Genomic DNA, 16,875 nt, shown 5'->3' on the forward strand with positions numbered 1-16,875 from the left:
TTTTTAGTGTTTTATTTGCCGCCCTGGGCTCCTTCTGGGAGGAAGGGCGGGATATAAATTTAATAAATAAATGCGGTTTACCTGGTTCCACTAGACTCCCCTACCCCACCATGCTAGGCTTTTACAGTGAGAGCCAGTGTGGTGTAGTGGTTAAGGTGTTGGACTATGACCTGGGAGACCGGGGTTCGAATCCCCACACAGCCATGAAGCTCACTGGGTGACTTTGGGCCAGTCACTGCCTCTCAGCCTCATGAAAACCCTATTCATAGGGTCACCATAAGTCGGGATCGACTTGAAGGCAGGACCTTTACATGCTTTTACTGTGACTTGCTGGCGCCGATAGACGTCTCTGAACACATCTCACACATGCAGGACTCATTCAAGAACTTTGAAAAGGCTGTGTCCTGTATCGCTAACTCCACAAATCAGTAGAGGAGCCCAGCTAGGACCCTACACACACCACAACCTTTAGAACCTGGGGGAGTCCACCAGATTCAGCAAGTTCCTCTGAACACATGCAGCAGCCTCCTGACCACAGGATCTGGTAGCCACTCCAATGGTGGATAAGAGAAGGAAGAGATCCAGGGTTGGTCCTGGGGAAGTGAGTGAAGTGAACAAGCCCAACTGAGTGGGAGTGCTGTCGCTGCAGACATCAAAGGTGGATTCTGGGACCATGGGCTACACTTCCTGGAAGATGGACTGCTGGCAAGTGATGGGTTGCACCTCACAAGGACTGGGAAGAACGTGTTTGGCCACAGCATGGAGAGTTGGTCAGGAGAGTTTTAAAATGAATCTTAAAGGGGAGGGAGAAGTAAACATGGCAGTAACGACAGACAGCAGCTTGTGCACAGTAATAGGAACTGAGAGAACAGCTCTAATGGGGCCCAATAATAATCTTCATAAAAAGGTAGGAAGGAATCCAGATGATAAATCACATGGCCTTCCATGTCTATATGCTAATGCCCAGAGTATGGGAAACAAACAGGATGAACTTGAAGGCAGGCGTACTCAATTCCTACTTTGGCTCAGTTTTCTTCCAAAAGAGGAGGGTTAATGTTGTCCATATCTTCAGAAAGGAGGAACCTGGGAACTACAGACCAGTCAGCCGGACATCGATCCCTTCAAAATAGGCAAATGCTAGTTTAGGCTGCATTAAAAGAAGTATAGTTTGCAAATCGCATCAAGTACTATTCATTACTATCCCTTTCATTCAGCAATGGTTAGACCTCATCCATACTTTATGAAAGATGCAGACAAACTGGAACAGGTTCAGAAGAGGGCAACAAGGATAATTATGGGACTGGAAACAAAGCCCTATGAGGAGAGACTGAAAGAACTGGGCATGTTTAGCCTTGAAAAGAGAAGACTGAGGGGAGATCTGCAAGCCCTCTTCAAGTAGTTGAAAGGTTGTCACACAGAGGGGGCCCAGGATCTCTTCTTGATCGTCCCAGAGTGCACGACACAGATTAATGGGCTCAAGTTGCAGAAAGCCAGATTTCGGCTGAATGTCAGGAAAAACTTCCTAACTGTTAGAGCTATATGACAATGGAACCAATGACCTAGAGAGGTAGTGGGCTCTCCGACACTGGAGGCATTCAAGAGGCAACTGGACAGCCATCTGTCAGGAATGCTTTCATTTGGATTCCTGCATTGAGCAGGGGGTTGGACTTGATGCCCTTATAGGCCCCTTCCAGCTCTACTATGATTCTTGATGCTAAAGCATGGGGGCTCAAGTGGGACATAAACCTCCCTGACCAAGTTTTGGCAGAACAAGGCTTTGGGCCCTGCAAGACTCCCTTTGGGCCCTGCAAGACTCTACACACCAAGAGGGAATAGCAAGTGACAACATCCCTTCCAAGGGTTGCAAGCCAGTAGTGAGTGGGGCCAGAGGAAAAAGTGGGCAGAGCAATAAGTGCAAATATTACCATTGTACAGTGCACTAGTTTTTACACACACTTGCACACCCATTTCTGTCCTCCATGAAGACAAGCAAGAAGCCTGGTCACCGTTCAAAAACACATTCCAGCTAGCCAAAAACACGGGGTGAGAAGCAGGACCGGTGCGGGGGTATGGCCTGGGAAGAGTTCCAAAGGCCAGACAGAGAAGCCTGGATGGCTGCACTCAGCCCCCTGGGCCTGACATTCCCCATCCCCGAACTGGAGCCTCGGTGGAATGGGAGACAGAGAGAGCAAGCTCAGCCCCAAAGCCCAAGAGACAGAAGCCTTCAACATGGAGGCAACCGGCACCCTGACAGTCTAGCTCAGGGATAGCCAACATGGTGCACTCCAAATGTTGCTGCAGTCTAGTTCCTGTCAACTTTAGCCAGTATGGCCAACTGCCAGGGATGATGGGAACTATAGTCCAGCAACAACTGGAGAGCACCACAGCGGCTACTCCTAGGCTGGCTCCTTTCTCTTCATTCACACGGCACTTCTCAGTTCTTGCATCTATTCATGAGCTGTTATGTCCCATGAGAGATTTGATACAGGCAATATTCACAAAGCTCTCTGAAAATCTCCTGTGGGACCAAGTGCTGCTATTTTAAGTTTATTTCATGCAGTGCTTTCATGCACAGTTAACTGGATGCATTAGTGGTTAAGGTCTGGGGTGGACCTTGCTAGAAAGCTCAACAGTTCCTTGTTCAAAGAGGCCTGAGTTCAACCCTTATGATCCTCCTGCATATTTCAATTTCCTGTCTCACACACGCCATGCACACCAGAAAGACAAGCTGTGGGAGTCAAGAGTACCACTCGTATTTCAACAGGGGACCAACAGGTCAGGACCACTGCTAGAGCTGATGCGCTCAGGAAACAGAAACTGCAAGAAGCCGCTTTGACAAACTGGATTGACTGAAATCCACCAGGAAAGAGGACCAAATTAAATTACTGACCTGTTGGCCACACCCCTCCAGTCACAGCTACAGCATGCATAAGAAAGGCTGTAGAGTTCTTCCTCACAATCCAAAACACGTTACTGGTCCCAGAAGAGCTATATGTCTGTACTTGGGGACATGGCCAAAAGGCATGTTCGGTGTCACAAGATGAGAGCTGAAGGTCTTTAAGGAAGGGGCTGGCTTGTGCTGAGCAGGTCCTGGCCAGCTAGAGAGGAATAGCCCCAGAGGGAGGCAATGGTAAACCTCCTCTGAATACCGCTTACCATGAAATCCCTATCCATAGGGTCACCATAAGTCGGGATTGACTTGAAGGCAGTCCATTTCCATTTTCATACTTCCCAGGAGCATGATACAAAACATGTAGTCACACAGTTCACATACCTTTTAACCTTCAGAACTAATATATGCTTACAGGAGCAACTGTGAAATGAAGGGTTTCTCTCTGGCGTGCCTTGTACACTTATGTAAGGACACCAAGCAAGATCACTTACTCTAACACAAAGAGCACAGAACTTTTCAGAAACAAAGGTAGCTAATTACTAAGCCAAATAAATGTCCATGCCATTGCATGAGAGTCTGAACGCATAATTTTAAGATAACACCACAGTAGACCATGGGTTACAATACTTGACCTAGGAAGCCACATATTTTTGCCTCAGCTTGTTTATTTACATAGAAAAGGCAGGCTTTGAGTTCAATGGATATGATCTGACCAAAGTGAAGCAATTTCAAGTCACAGCTTCCATGGGAAAGATTTAGCACATGCTTCTCTCCCCTACTTTAAAATAAAGTGTGCATATAAGTTTGACTGATGGGGCTTAAAAGTCCTTTAAGGTTTAATTTTAAGATATTACGTAAGCTTCAATAATCATGTTCATAATGAATTTTGTATCATTTTAAGCCACGGCATTTTTAATAATAATAATAATAATAATAATAATAATAATAATAATAATAATAATAATAATAATAATAATAAACTTTATTTCTACCCCACCCTTTTTCCAATAGGACTCAGAGCGGCTTACAACTAAAAACACCATTAAAACATACAGAGTATATTATTAAAAAAGAATTAAACTATGAGAAAAATTAAAACCATAAAATATAGGTTAAAAACAGCAGGCAATTTAAAATAATAAAATCATATAATGTAATCACCAAACCTATGAGAGCTGTTACTATAACTTCCATGTTTCAAAAATACAATTTAAAATCCATTTGTTAATAATGGATTTCCTCCCCTTGAAAACCATCCAGTCTGAGTTTTGATAGTGACCATTTGCTAAAACAGCAGCAAGTACTTTAAGAGCCAGAGAAACCAGGCTCTGGTTGTTAAAATGAAGATATGTCATTTGTATTCTGAATTTCAGCAGAAACACAAGAGTTAAACTTCCTATCTCAGCCAGAGCAAACCACAGACCTTATCACATCAGCACAAGTGTTTCCTTTCCTATTTTTCTTTGGGCCTTGAAAGATATTGTGCTTAATGTGGGGTAAAGATGCTGTTCTACTTCCTCATGTGGCATGAAAACAGGAAATGCACAATTGCACGCAGAGGCTTATCCACATCTGTCCAAACACAGCCATCTTGTACATGAACACCATCAACTATCTGCTTGCAAAAATATGTGGCTATTTGGTTTTTCAGAGTTGGAACAGAGTACCAAACAAGTACAACCACTTGTTAGTGGAACTGCCAAGCCCTCCACTTCACTTGGTTCATGAACTGCCATGCCATTCATAGCCTCTCCCTTTCTGATCACTGCAAACCAAGGACACCAGTGTGCAATGTAACTCATTTCTTTGTCCAGCACAATCCACATTAAACAACTGCATGGAGAGAACATCCCTGTTCACCTTGATCTGACGCAAGGCCCACCTAGCCCTGACCATCACCTACTGTTTTGCCCCATTTCTGAGATGGAGCCTCCACAGAGAGGCAGCATATTCAGGTTAATGAATATGCTGTTGTGCAAATCACATCCATTTCATACGAACATAAGAGGCTATTAGATCAGGCCAATTGCCCACCTAGTCCAGCATCCTGTTCTCACAGTGGCTAATCAGATGCCCCTTATGGGAAACCTGCAAGCAGGATCTGAGCACAGGAGCACCCTCACCTTCTGCGGTTTCCAGCAACTGGTGTTCAGAAGCACACTGCCTTTGACCGTGGAGGCAGAGAACCACCATTGCGGTTCCACCAGCGTGGCTCCAGTGTTATGAGAGAGGGAGAAAAACTTTTCTCTATCCACTCTCTCCATTTCAATAGGGCTTGTACAGGAAACCATCCCAGTAAAGACTGTGACCTTATTTTGTTCCTTTCAGTGCCAAAAAGGTCACCCAAGATGCAAACTGGAACTCTCCAAAGCATATTTTGTCAAAACTATAGAGGTGAGCCTCGTCTACAGCAATCCGTTTTCCTGAGCTGTCAGAAACTTTATTAGTCAAACTATTAATAAAGCATGAGCTGTGTGGTAGACGGCCTATCTTGCCAGACAGATCGCTTTATTCTTAACATGGATAATTCATAGAGCCGCAACTTCGTGGGGCACTGGCGGCAATAAAAGTCCCAGGAAACCTTCAGCTATCATCTTTCTTTTTAATTAAGAAACAAAAGGCTTCCAAGGGACGAAAGCAATTACTTTCAATGACAAGGGAAGATTTGACATATACAAAACTATGTGAGAGACCAAGCACTAAATGGCCTCAGCTGAGATTGGCCAATAATATTCCTTCCTTATATTACTTCCAATACAGTACACACTGTCAGGTTTTTTCGGGATTTAGTGTGGATATTAACATGAGACACAGGTTATACATGAACCGTCCAATGCTAAATCTATACAGATATGCCCTGAGATCTGGAGAAAGCATTCAAATCACGAATATGGACTGCCTAATATTTTCTAGCCTAATATTCTAACAGTAGGTGGCCAGATGCTCCCAACACAGGTAACAAAACAATGGAAATAGCTGGCTCTTGTTAGTGCCTATTAACTCATTTTCAAAAGTGTTCTAAACACAGAGGCTTCCCTCTACATGAACAGCCTCTGACAGATCACGAATCTGGCACATTCTTGTTAAAGGAACTAACAGCTGTATTCTTCAATGTCAATTGAACCTCCTGCCAAATATTTTCACTGCTGGGTTCACAGCAGATATATTCTTTTTGCCTTTCAACGTCATTTGTAATCATTAAGCATACCCCCAGCCAAGGTTAAGTCCCAAATGCTTAAGCCTTCCATCATAAGGAAAATGTCCAATAAATACTACTTAACATTTACATAGTTAAAATGTTTAAAGTGGTCCATGCACATTGCGCCAATGATATCTATAAACTATCACCTTGTAAGGTATTGATCGGTATTATCACCCCCATATTGGGGACAGGGGCTGAGCATGCTCAGACCTTCTCAAGGCTGCTTACTCAGTTCAGAGCCAAGTTGGGATTTGAACCCAGGATGTCTGGTTCATAACACAGCCTCTTAGCCCCTACACTACACTCTCATTTTTCCTGCCTTGGGCTGGGCAGACAGTCCCCTAGCAGTAAATGCAAATTTGAATCCTTTTTTTAAAAACAAGATTCGGCTAGAATGTGTGAAAACAGGACAAATATCAGTGTGTTAAATTACAAAGGAGATTGCTTTCAGGAATGGAGGACATCAAGTTTCATCTTCATAACCATGAGGGGAACATCCCTTCTTAAAAGTTAAAGGTATTCTCAAGTTGACTACCTATCAACCTAAACATTGCCCACTTTTTATCTAACCACACAAGTCCCGTAATTCATTTCTGCCCTGAAGAGCTTGCAGATTCCTGTTTGATAAGGGCAAAATAAATGGAGAAGGTGCTATGTTCAACTGTATGTACTTCAGCTTACTTTCTGCAAGGAAGGAGAACTTAGGGGTCCAACAGAAGAACATTCAGAAGGAATATGAAAAACAGCGGTGGTTAATCTCCAGAGATGCATGACACATCCTTCTGCATATGGTGTCTGCAACCTCTCCCAGTTTTAAGACAGTCCCTAACAGACACCAAGCTACTCAGCTACGTCCCAGGACGCTTATGGCCTGCACTCCAGTTTGCAAACGTTTGAATCCTTATCACCCGCTGGTGCTGCCAGATCTTACAGTCCCAAAAGCCAGTCCCATTAAACCCTTCAGGATATCTTCTACCATTCCAATAACTCTGTGTACCTTGCACATTTGACCCCATTCACCATCAGCTCAAAAGCAAACTACATTTAAAAAAAAAAATTGCAAAAGCATGGAAAAAGAAAAGAGCTTCATTAATTCCGGATTGGTTTGATAAAATTTGTAACATGGCATTAATGCTGAGAGTGACATACTTCAGAAAAGGAAAAAAGGGCAAACAAAGAGATTTATCTGTTGTGCTGCGAATGAAGCGTTTGCCCAGTGCCAGAATAAGACTAGATTCAGGTTAGCCAGAGAACAGACAAACCAAGGCAGTCGAAAGATTTAAGAGGCACTGGACATTATTATGTTCTGAAATAACAGTTTACAGGACAAAATTTATCCATCTTCTTTATGGATATTCCCTTCACTTTAAAGGGAAAAAGAATAAAAGGAATATAACACAGTTCCATAGTTTTTCATTTCATTTATTTTTTTACTTTAAAATATGAATGTTTGTGTTTAGTTATACGAGAATGGTTTTACTTTGTTAAATGTATTTAATAAAGACTTCACAAAAAGCATAGCCCATCAGCCACGCTGTCACATCTTCCTACCTATATGACCTCAACTTTTCCACCACAGGACTCAGTCCCCGGTTTCAAACACAAACCCCATTCCTTCTGCTACACAGCCCCACTCCAGCAAATGCATGGTATGCATTTTATAATCAAAAACCATTTTTGGTACCATATACATAGCAAAAGAATCCCATACAGACATTCCTGCTGCCTCTTCAGATCCTTTGCCTTGTGGCCTCTTAACCTGTCCTTGTGCTCCTCAATTCCAAATCTGCTGCTCTAGACCTCCAAAAGCTCCTATACCTTTCTCACCCCACCCCCACACTTTAGAGCTCATTTCTGAAGATTCCAGCAGATCCAAGCCCCCCACCCATACTCGCATACCCACTTCCAAGACCCCAAATCTCATAACTGAGGTTTGCAGATACAAAGGTTTTTGCATTCTCGTTCAATTTAAAATTTTAAAAAAACATTTCTAGTTTGAGGATGCAGAACCTTAAAAGCTGGGAGGGAGCTCTAGTCGAACCCCTTGCCAGTCCAGGAAATCTGTTCTTGCTAGGTGGCCATATAGTCTCTACTCTAAAAGCTCCAATGAATGAGGGTCCACTATCGCCCACAGCACTCTGTACATTAAACCTTTCCCACTGAACAGCTCATGCCGCCATAAACTTCTTAATGTCCAATTAAAATCCCCTTTCTAACCCATGGTGTCTGGTCATTCCCTCTAGAGCAGATGTGGAGAACCTTTGGCTCTTCACATGTTGCTAAAATGCAACTGCCGTCCCCTCCCCAGCCGTTGGCCTTGCTTGCTGGGGCTGACGGGAGTTGTAGTTTAACACGCAACAGACGGACGGCCGAAGGTTCCTCGCCCCTGACGCAGAACGTGCATGGACAGGAGCAGTCTACCTCCGAGCAGAGGATGGCGGAGGAGAGAGGCAGATTCCAAGAGGCACCCAAACTGGCCTCTGCGGGGCCCGACCCGCCAGGCCTCCTCTTCGGTTCTTACGCCACGCGAGGATGACGTCAGGATGATGGCGTCAGCTGGCCGCTCCCCCAACAAGCCCCACCACCACCTTCACACTCGGAGGAAACCCAAGAGCCTTCTCAGCCTCCCGCCCTTTCCCTTGCCCCGAACCCTGCTTCCCGCCCAACCGACCTGCCTGGCCGCCGCCCCGGTGCGCTCCCGCAGAGCCTTGAGTCGCTCCTTCCGCCTCAGAGCCGCCTCCTGCAGCCCTCCAGCAGCGGCCGCCATCTTAGTGCACATGCGCGAGAAAGCGGCGGCGGCGTAGGTGTGAGAGCCGGCAAACGAGAGCAGAGTCACCGATCGCGGCGGCTTGAGAAAGGGGAGGCGAGCAGAGCGCAGAATTCATCGCTCGGAAAAGAAGAGGAGCGGGAAAGGGGGAGCGGGAATTTAGAGCCTGTGAGGTTGGTTTTCCACACACCCCCTAAATAGGAGACGGGAACAGAGAGGAGGGGCGCCCACAGTGTGAGATATAGAGAAGGTGCCCTCCCGTTTGGGAGGGGAATGTTTAAACCAAAGTGCCTTTGGCCATACACAGAGTGCTTTTCCCCATTTAACATTAGTCTACAACTCTGCAGGGCAAATCTGTGCGGTTAATGCCGGATGAGGGGCGCTGAGGGTGGGAAACAGCAGCTTGCCAGGCCCACCAATGAACGCCCTATTGAAAAAGACATTAATATATTATCTACCCTCCCCTCCAGCCTCTCCGAGCCAAGGAGTTCAAAGTGACACACGTGGCTCTTTCTCCCTCTCCTTTTTTTATCCTCACAACAACCCTGTGAGGTAGTTTACGCTGAGACCACTTTCCAATGATGTTAAGCAGCAGCCTAGGGATTTGAATCTGAGCGTAATCCCAAACTCTTAATCCCTGCGCTGGGTGAGTTTTAGCTTGCGCCAGAGACCTCCCTGATCACACACACAGGCTGCAGCCCTATAGACACGCTTGCTTGGGAGGAAGCTCGGCTGAACTCTGGGACTCACTTCTGAGCGTTGCCCTCTGAGACTACAATCCTAAAAAGACGTACTGTACTCTAGAGAGTAAACCCCACTAAACATAATCGGGGCTGACTTCCAAGAAAGGGTTTTCGTTTAGAGAAAAGGCGAGTAAGAGGGGACATGACAGAAGTGGATAAAATTATGCATGGCGTAGAGAAAGTAGTCAGAGAAAAGTTTTTTCTTCCTCTCATATAACACCAGAACTCATGGACATCCAATGAAGCTGAATGTTGGAGGATTCAGGTCAGACAAAAGAAAGTCCTTCTTCACGCAGCGCAGAGTTAAACTGTGGAATTTGCTCCCACAGGAGGCAGTGATGGCCCCAACTTGGACGGCTTCAAAAGCAACCCTACTATCAATGGCTACTAGCCATGATGGCTATGGTCTCCCTTCATGGTCGGAGGTAGTATGCTTCTGAATACCAGTTGCTGGAAACCACAGGAGGGGAGAGTGCTCTTTGCACTCAGGTCCTGCTTGTGGGCTTGCCATGGGCAACTTGGTTGGCCACTGTGAGTACAGGATGCTGGACTAAATGGACCATTGGCCTGATCCAACAGGCCTCTTCTTATGTCCGTATGTGCCATTGCACTAGACCAGATAGCAAAGGCTCTCGAGGGCTGCAATCCTAAACATGTTCACTAAGGACTACGCCTGATTAGAATCATAAAATAGTAGAGTTGGAAGAGGCCTATAAGGCCATCAAGTCCAACCTCCTGCTCAATGCAGGAATCCAAATCAAAGCATTCCCGACAGATAGCTGTCCAGCTGCCTCTTGAATGTCTCCAGTGTCAGAGAGCCCACTATCTCTCTAGGTAATTGGTTCCATTGTTGTATGGCTCTAACAGTCAGGAAGTTTTTCCTCATGTCCTGTCGAAATCTGGCTTCCTGCAACTTGAGCCCATTATTCCGTGTCCTTCACTCTGGGACGATCGAGAAGAGATCCCGGCCCTCCTCTATAATGTGACAACCTTTCATGTACTTGAAGAGTGCTATCATATCTCCCCTCAGTTTTCTCTTCTCCAGGCTAAACATGCCCAGTTCTTTCAGTCTCTCCTCATAGGGCTTGGTTTCCAGTCCCCTAATCATCCTCGTTGCCCTCCTCTGAACCTTTTCCAGTTTGTCTGCATCCTTCTTGACGTGTGGAGCCCAGAACTGTATGCAGTATTCAAGATGAGGCCTAACAAGTGCTGAATAGAGGGGAACTAGTACTTCATGCAATTTGGAAACTATACTTCTGTTAATGCAGCCTAATATTGCGTTTGCCTTTTTTGCAGCCACATCACACTGTTGGATCATATGTAGCTTGTGATCAACAACAATTCCAAGATCCTTCTCACATGTCATATTGCTGAGCCAAGTATTCCCCATCTTATAACTGTGCATTTGGTTTATTTTTCCTAAATGTAGAACTTTGCATTTATCCCTGTTGAATGTCATTCTGTTGTTTTCAGCCCAATGCTCCAGCCTATCAAGGTCCCTTTGAATTTTCTTTCTGTCTCCCACGGTATTAGCTATGCCCCCCAATTTTGTATCATCTGCAAATTTGATAAGCATGCTCTGTACCTCCTCATCCAAGTCTTTAACAAAAATGTTGAAGAGCACTAGGCCCAGGACCGAGCCCTGTGGTACCCCACTCGTTACTTCCGCCCAGTTTGAGAAGGAACCATTGATAAGCACTCTTTGAGTACAATTCTGGAGCCAACTGTGGATCCACCTGATAGTTCTTCCATCCAGCTTGCTAATCAGAATATGATTAGGCATAATGGAACTTACTTCTGAGTAAACATGTAGGTTTTGCAGTTGATCTCTCCTTAATGGGTTAATTGCTTTGCAACCCATTGCCATATAGAGTTGTTCACATTCTAAGTCCTTTAGGAACACAGGAAGCTGCATTCTACCAAGTCAGACCATTGGGTACATCTAGCTCAGTACTATCTACACTGACTGGCAGCAGTTTCAGGCACGGGTCTCTCCCTGCCTTACCTGGGTATGCCAGGGGCTGAACCAAAGACCTTCTGCATGCAAAGCAGAATGCAGGCAGAAGGCCCCAGGCTCAATCCCCAATGGCATTTCCAGGGAGGGCTGGAAGAGACCCCTGCCTGAAATCTAGGAGAGCCCCTGCCAGTCAGCGTAGACAGTAATGGGCTAGATGGATCAATGGTATGACTCAGCGTAAGACAGCTTCCTAAAGCAGATGCTCTACCACTGAGCCACAGCCTTTCCCCTAAATGGCCCCAATTTCAAATAATTTAAAGACACCTCTGCATAAGATTAGTCTATCAGGCATATGATAAGATTGGTCTATCAGACATTCAGTAGCGGTGAAATCCCCCAAGCCTCTCACAGCTACAAAGAAATAGCTGTGGGGAGAAAGAGACTGAGCAGTATCACCACTTAGGAATTTGTACCCAAATTTAGGAAGGAATTCCCAGTTATTTACTATCAGCCAGAAAAAAAAGTATAAACTAGGCTAACATAAAAGTCTGGCTGATGGATCAGCACCTCGGACAGCTTCTTGAGAGTTCAGACTAAAAACCTGGAGTGGATTTCACTGCCCTACTGACATGGAGCCACCAGTCACCACTGACCAGTATCCAGGCATGGTGCCTCTGGTACTGAAGGAAATATAGCCTTCAAGAATTGTAGCTAGCGTTTTAAGCTGTTTTTCATAATGTATTTTATGCTATTATAAAATACCTGCCGACCTGGCCTCCTGCCAGGAGGAACAGCAGGATATAAATCAAATAATAAATAAATCATTGTGACCCACCCTGGGACCTACTGGGGAAGGGTGGGTAACCACCACCACCACCACCACCATCTCATCCTCTGTTAATCTAATCCCCTTTTAAACCATCCAAGTTGATGGCCATTACTACCTCTTGTGGGAGCGAATTCCATTCTATGTGCTATGTGCTATGTGAAGCTATGTGTGCTATGTGAAGAAGCACTTTCTTTTGTCTGTCCTGAATCTTCCAACATTCAGCTTCATTGGATGTTCACCACTTCTAGCATTATGAGAGAGGGAGAAAAACTTTTATCTCCACTTTCTCCATGCCATGCATAATTTTAAGCACTTCTGTCATGTCACCTCTTCCTTGCCTTTTCTTTAAACTAAAACCCCCCAAATACCGCAACCTGTCATCATAGGAGAGTCGTTCCATCCCCTTGTTCATTTTGGTTGTCCTTTTCCAACTCTACAATATCTTTTTTGAGCTGAGGCAACCAGAACTGTACACAAGTTTCCAAATGCAGCTGCAGGTTTGTATAACGGCATTATGATACCGGCAGTTTAATTTGCAACACTTTTCCGAATGATCTGTAGCATGGAATTTGCATTTTTCACAGCTGCTGCACACTGGGTCGACATCTTCATCGAGCTATCCACGACTACCCCAAGGTCTCATTCCTGGTCAGTCACTGCCAGTTCAGACCCCATGAACATATATGTGAAATTAAGATATATCGCCCCAATGCGCATCACCTTACACTTTTTTACACCCCCTTTTCTCTCCATGCCAAGTTGGCTGGGACTGATAGTTCTTGCCAGAGGTTTGAACTGATAGCTTGCAAAGGGTTTCTCTCTCCTTTCATTGCTCCATCCTCCTCTGCCTCTGGACTCCCCTCCACCTGAAATTAGGCTGAGGGCCCCTCGTGCAGTCTCCGAGTTGTAGTTTCCCCATTCTTGTTCTAGAGGGTTATATTGAAATGACTTCAAGTTAAACCATAGCACATCCTTGAGCCTGCAATCCTATCCCTATGACAAATCCAGAGCAAATCTAAGCATGTTTATTGGAAGTAAAGCATATTGTGCATGCATAGGATTGCCCACTAACATGGTAACTGGTAGTAATTTGCTCACATTTTTTTAAGGAAACGATCTGTTTTTACTGTATTGATTGTGATAGTGAATTTTTACTGTATTTATAGCTAGTTTAACATTGTTAAGCTGGTTTGTGAAGGATTTTTTTGCTTTGAAAAGCAGGGTATTAGTTCCTAAATTAATAAAAATAACAGCAAGCCTTCTCCTCTAGGATGCACACCTTAACATGGTGAGGGGGTTTGAGAATGTCGAAGAAGCTGAGAGCAATGCCATCAGGAGTCTAGACCAAGAGGCTAGACTCCTAGCAGGGTCACCCAAGGTGGAATGGTCAAAGCTGAAACACCAGACTAAGATGCATCCAAACTCAGAGGAAGGCAATGGTAAACCACCTCTGAATACCTCTTACCATGAAAACCCTATGAACAGAGTATCCAAAATGCAACACGGGATAGTGCCTGAAGATGAGACCCCCAGGTCAGATGGCACTCAATGAGCTACTGGGGAAGAACAATGGACAAGTACGAGTAGCGCTGTGACTAATTATGCCCCTGGGTCAAAGCCGAATGGAAGCCCAGAGGCAGATGTGCACAGATGCAAAAGGAGAGTTTGGACTTGTATGACGCACACAATAGGAACATGGAATGGGAGAAGCATGAACCAGGGAAAATTAGAAATTGTCAAGCAAGAAATGGAACATATCAACATTACAATACTTGGTGTGAGGGAATTTTAATGGACGGGAATGGGACATTTTCAATCAGGCAAATATTTTATGCAGGAAATGAGAAATTAAGAAGAAACGGGGTTGCTTTAATAGTGAGAAGTGATATACCAAAAGCAATTAAGAACTATAACGCAAAGTCTGGGCGAGTGATATCAATGAGATTAAACAGGAAACCCATTAACATAACCATCATCCAAGTCTATGCTCCAACAGCAACCGCAGAAGAGGAGGAATTGGAGAGATTTTATGCAGAAGTACAGGAAGAAATTGATCACACACCAAAACAAGATGTGCTGATAATCATGGGGGACTGGAATGCAAAAGTAGGGAACAGAGAAGAACTAGGAATTGTGGGGAAATGGGGCTTAGGAGATAGAAATGAAGCAGGAAGAAAGACTTACTGAATTCTGTGAAGCCAGTAATTTGTTTCTTGCAAACACATTTTTTGAGCAACTGAAAAGACCACTGTACACGTGGACATCACCAAATGGTCAATACAGGAATCAAATTGATTATATAATTGGTAGCAGAAGGTGGAGAAATTCCATACTTTCTGCAAAAACAAGACCAGGAGCAGACTGCGGTACAGATCATGAACTGGTCGTATCGAAAATCAGAGTAAAGCTAAAGAAGACCAACAAAGCAATCATAATGCCAAAATACAATTTAAATAACATCCGAGAAGAATATAAAGATCAAATAAGGAACAGGTTTGAGGCTTTAAACTTATCTGATAGAGAACCAGAAGAACTATGGATTGAAGTCAGAGACATTATCAGGGAAGAATGCAAAAAGACGATACTTTTAGTTAAAAAGAGAGAAAGACCTCAATGGATGACTGATGAAACTCTTAAAATGGTAAAAGAAAGAAGGAAAGCAAAAGGAGATAGAAACACAGTCAGAACCCTAAGTGCAACAATACAGCGACTAGTACGTAGGGACAAAGAGAACTATTCCAATAGTTATTGTATAGAAATAGAAGAGAACAAAAAAGGTAGAACAAGAGCCCTATTCCAAAAGATTAGAGAAATGAAAGGAAAATTTAAATCAAGAGTAGGAATGTTGAATAATCAATAGGGGAACACACTGACTGACCAAGGTGAAATAAAAGGAAGATTGAAGCAATACACTGAAGAACTCTATAAAAGAGATGCAAGGATGATAGATGCATTCATGGAGGAACTCTTAACATATATGGAGCAAGAAATGCCAGATGTCCAAGCTGGATTTAGAAAAGGAAGAGGTACCAGAGATCATGTCGCAAACATATGTTGGCTAATGGAACGGACCAAGGCATTTCAGAAGAAAATCATCCTGTGCTTTAGAGATTACAGCAAAGCCTTTGATTGTGTAGATCACGAAAAACTGTGGAATGCGTTAAAAGAAATGGGGTGTCACAGCATCTGATTGTCCTGTTGCACAACCTATACTCTGGACAAGAGGCTACTGTAAAAACCGATATGAAAAAACTGATTGGTTCCCAATTGGAAAGGGTGTGAGACACGGGTGTATTTTGTTACCCTGTTTGTTTAATCTGTAAGCAGAACATATCATACGGAAAGCAGGATTGGACCAAGATGAAGGTGTGAAAATTGGAGGGAGAAATATCAATAATTTAAGATATGCAGACAGTACCATACTACTAGCAGAAACCAATAATGATTTGAAATGAATGCTGATGAAAGTTAAAGAGGAAAGCACAAAAGCAGGACTACAGCTGAATGTCAAGAAGACTAAAGTAATGACAACAGAAGATTTGTGTAACTTTAAAGTTGACAATGAGGACATTGAACTTGTCAAGGAATATCAATACCTTGGCACATCATTAACCAAAGTGGAGACAATAGTCAAGAAATTAGAAGAAGGCTAGGACTGGAGAGGGCAGCTATGAGAGAACTAGAAAAGGTCCTCAAATGTAAAGATGTATCACTGAACAGTAAAGTCAGGATCATTCAGACCATGGTATTCCCGACCCCTATGTATGGATGTGAAAGCTGGACAGTGAAAAAAGCAGATAAGAGAAAAATCAACTGATTTCAAATGTGGTGTTGGAGGATTGGAGGAGAGCTTTGCAGATACCATGGACCGGGGAAAAGACAAATAATTGAGTGTTAGAACAAGTTAAACCAGAACTATAGAAGCTTAAATGATATAACTGAAGTTATTGGACACATCATGAGAAGACATGATTCAGTAGAAAAGACAATAATGCTGGGAAAAACAGAAGGGATTAGAAAAAGGGGAAGGCCAAACAAGAGATGGATTGATCCCATAAAGGAAGCCACAGAGCTGAACTTACAAGATCTGAACAGGGTGGTTTATAACAGATACTACTGGAGGTCACTGATTCATAGCGTTGCCATAAACCATAACTGACTTGAAGGCACATAACAACAATGGCAAGCCTATGCATGTCTACTTAGAAGTAAGTTCCACTGAATTCAAGCGACTTAGGGTTCAATCCAACTCTCATTTACCCATAGCTGAGGGGATTTGAATGCAGCAAACCTTCAGCTGAGCTGGTTGGGTCTTGGCTCAGCCCAGCTACGCTAGCTTAAGTCACTCAGTTGGGTCTTAGCCAACCCAGCCAAGACCAGAGTAAGTAAAGCAGGAGTAAGCCAGTGTATCCAACTCATTTTTAGAGTACTCCTGGAGGTCTCAATTCAGGCAAAGGTTATGCTAGGGAAAAGGTCAGTCTAAG

At 44.0% G+C, this 16,875-nt stretch overlaps 1 protein-coding gene across 2 annotated transcripts in view; it reads right to left on the minus strand.

Moving 5' to 3' along the window:
- Window positions 1–8,977, minus strand: part of CCDC12 (coiled-coil domain containing 12) — a 30,466-nt gene extending 21,489 nt beyond the window's left edge. Inside the window, exon 1 of one of the 2 annotated variants that reach the window (XM_061587045.1) lies at window positions 8,767–8,977. In XM_061587045.1, coding sequence (XP_061443029.1) covers window positions 8,767–8,874 — 108 coding nt within the window. In that variant the 5' untranslated portion in view covers window positions 8,875–8,977. The remainder of the gene's footprint in view (window positions 1–8,766) is intronic. The other variant, XM_061587046.1, reaches the window with a different exon arrangement.
- Window positions 8,978–16,875: the final 7,898 nt, after the last annotated feature.

This window comes from Rhineura floridana, chromosome 10, assembly GCF_030035675.1.
Source record: "Rhineura floridana isolate rRhiFlo1 chromosome 10, rRhiFlo1.hap2, whole genome shotgun sequence".
NCBI lineage: Eukaryota > Metazoa > Chordata > Lepidosauria > Squamata > Rhineuridae > Rhineura > Rhineura floridana.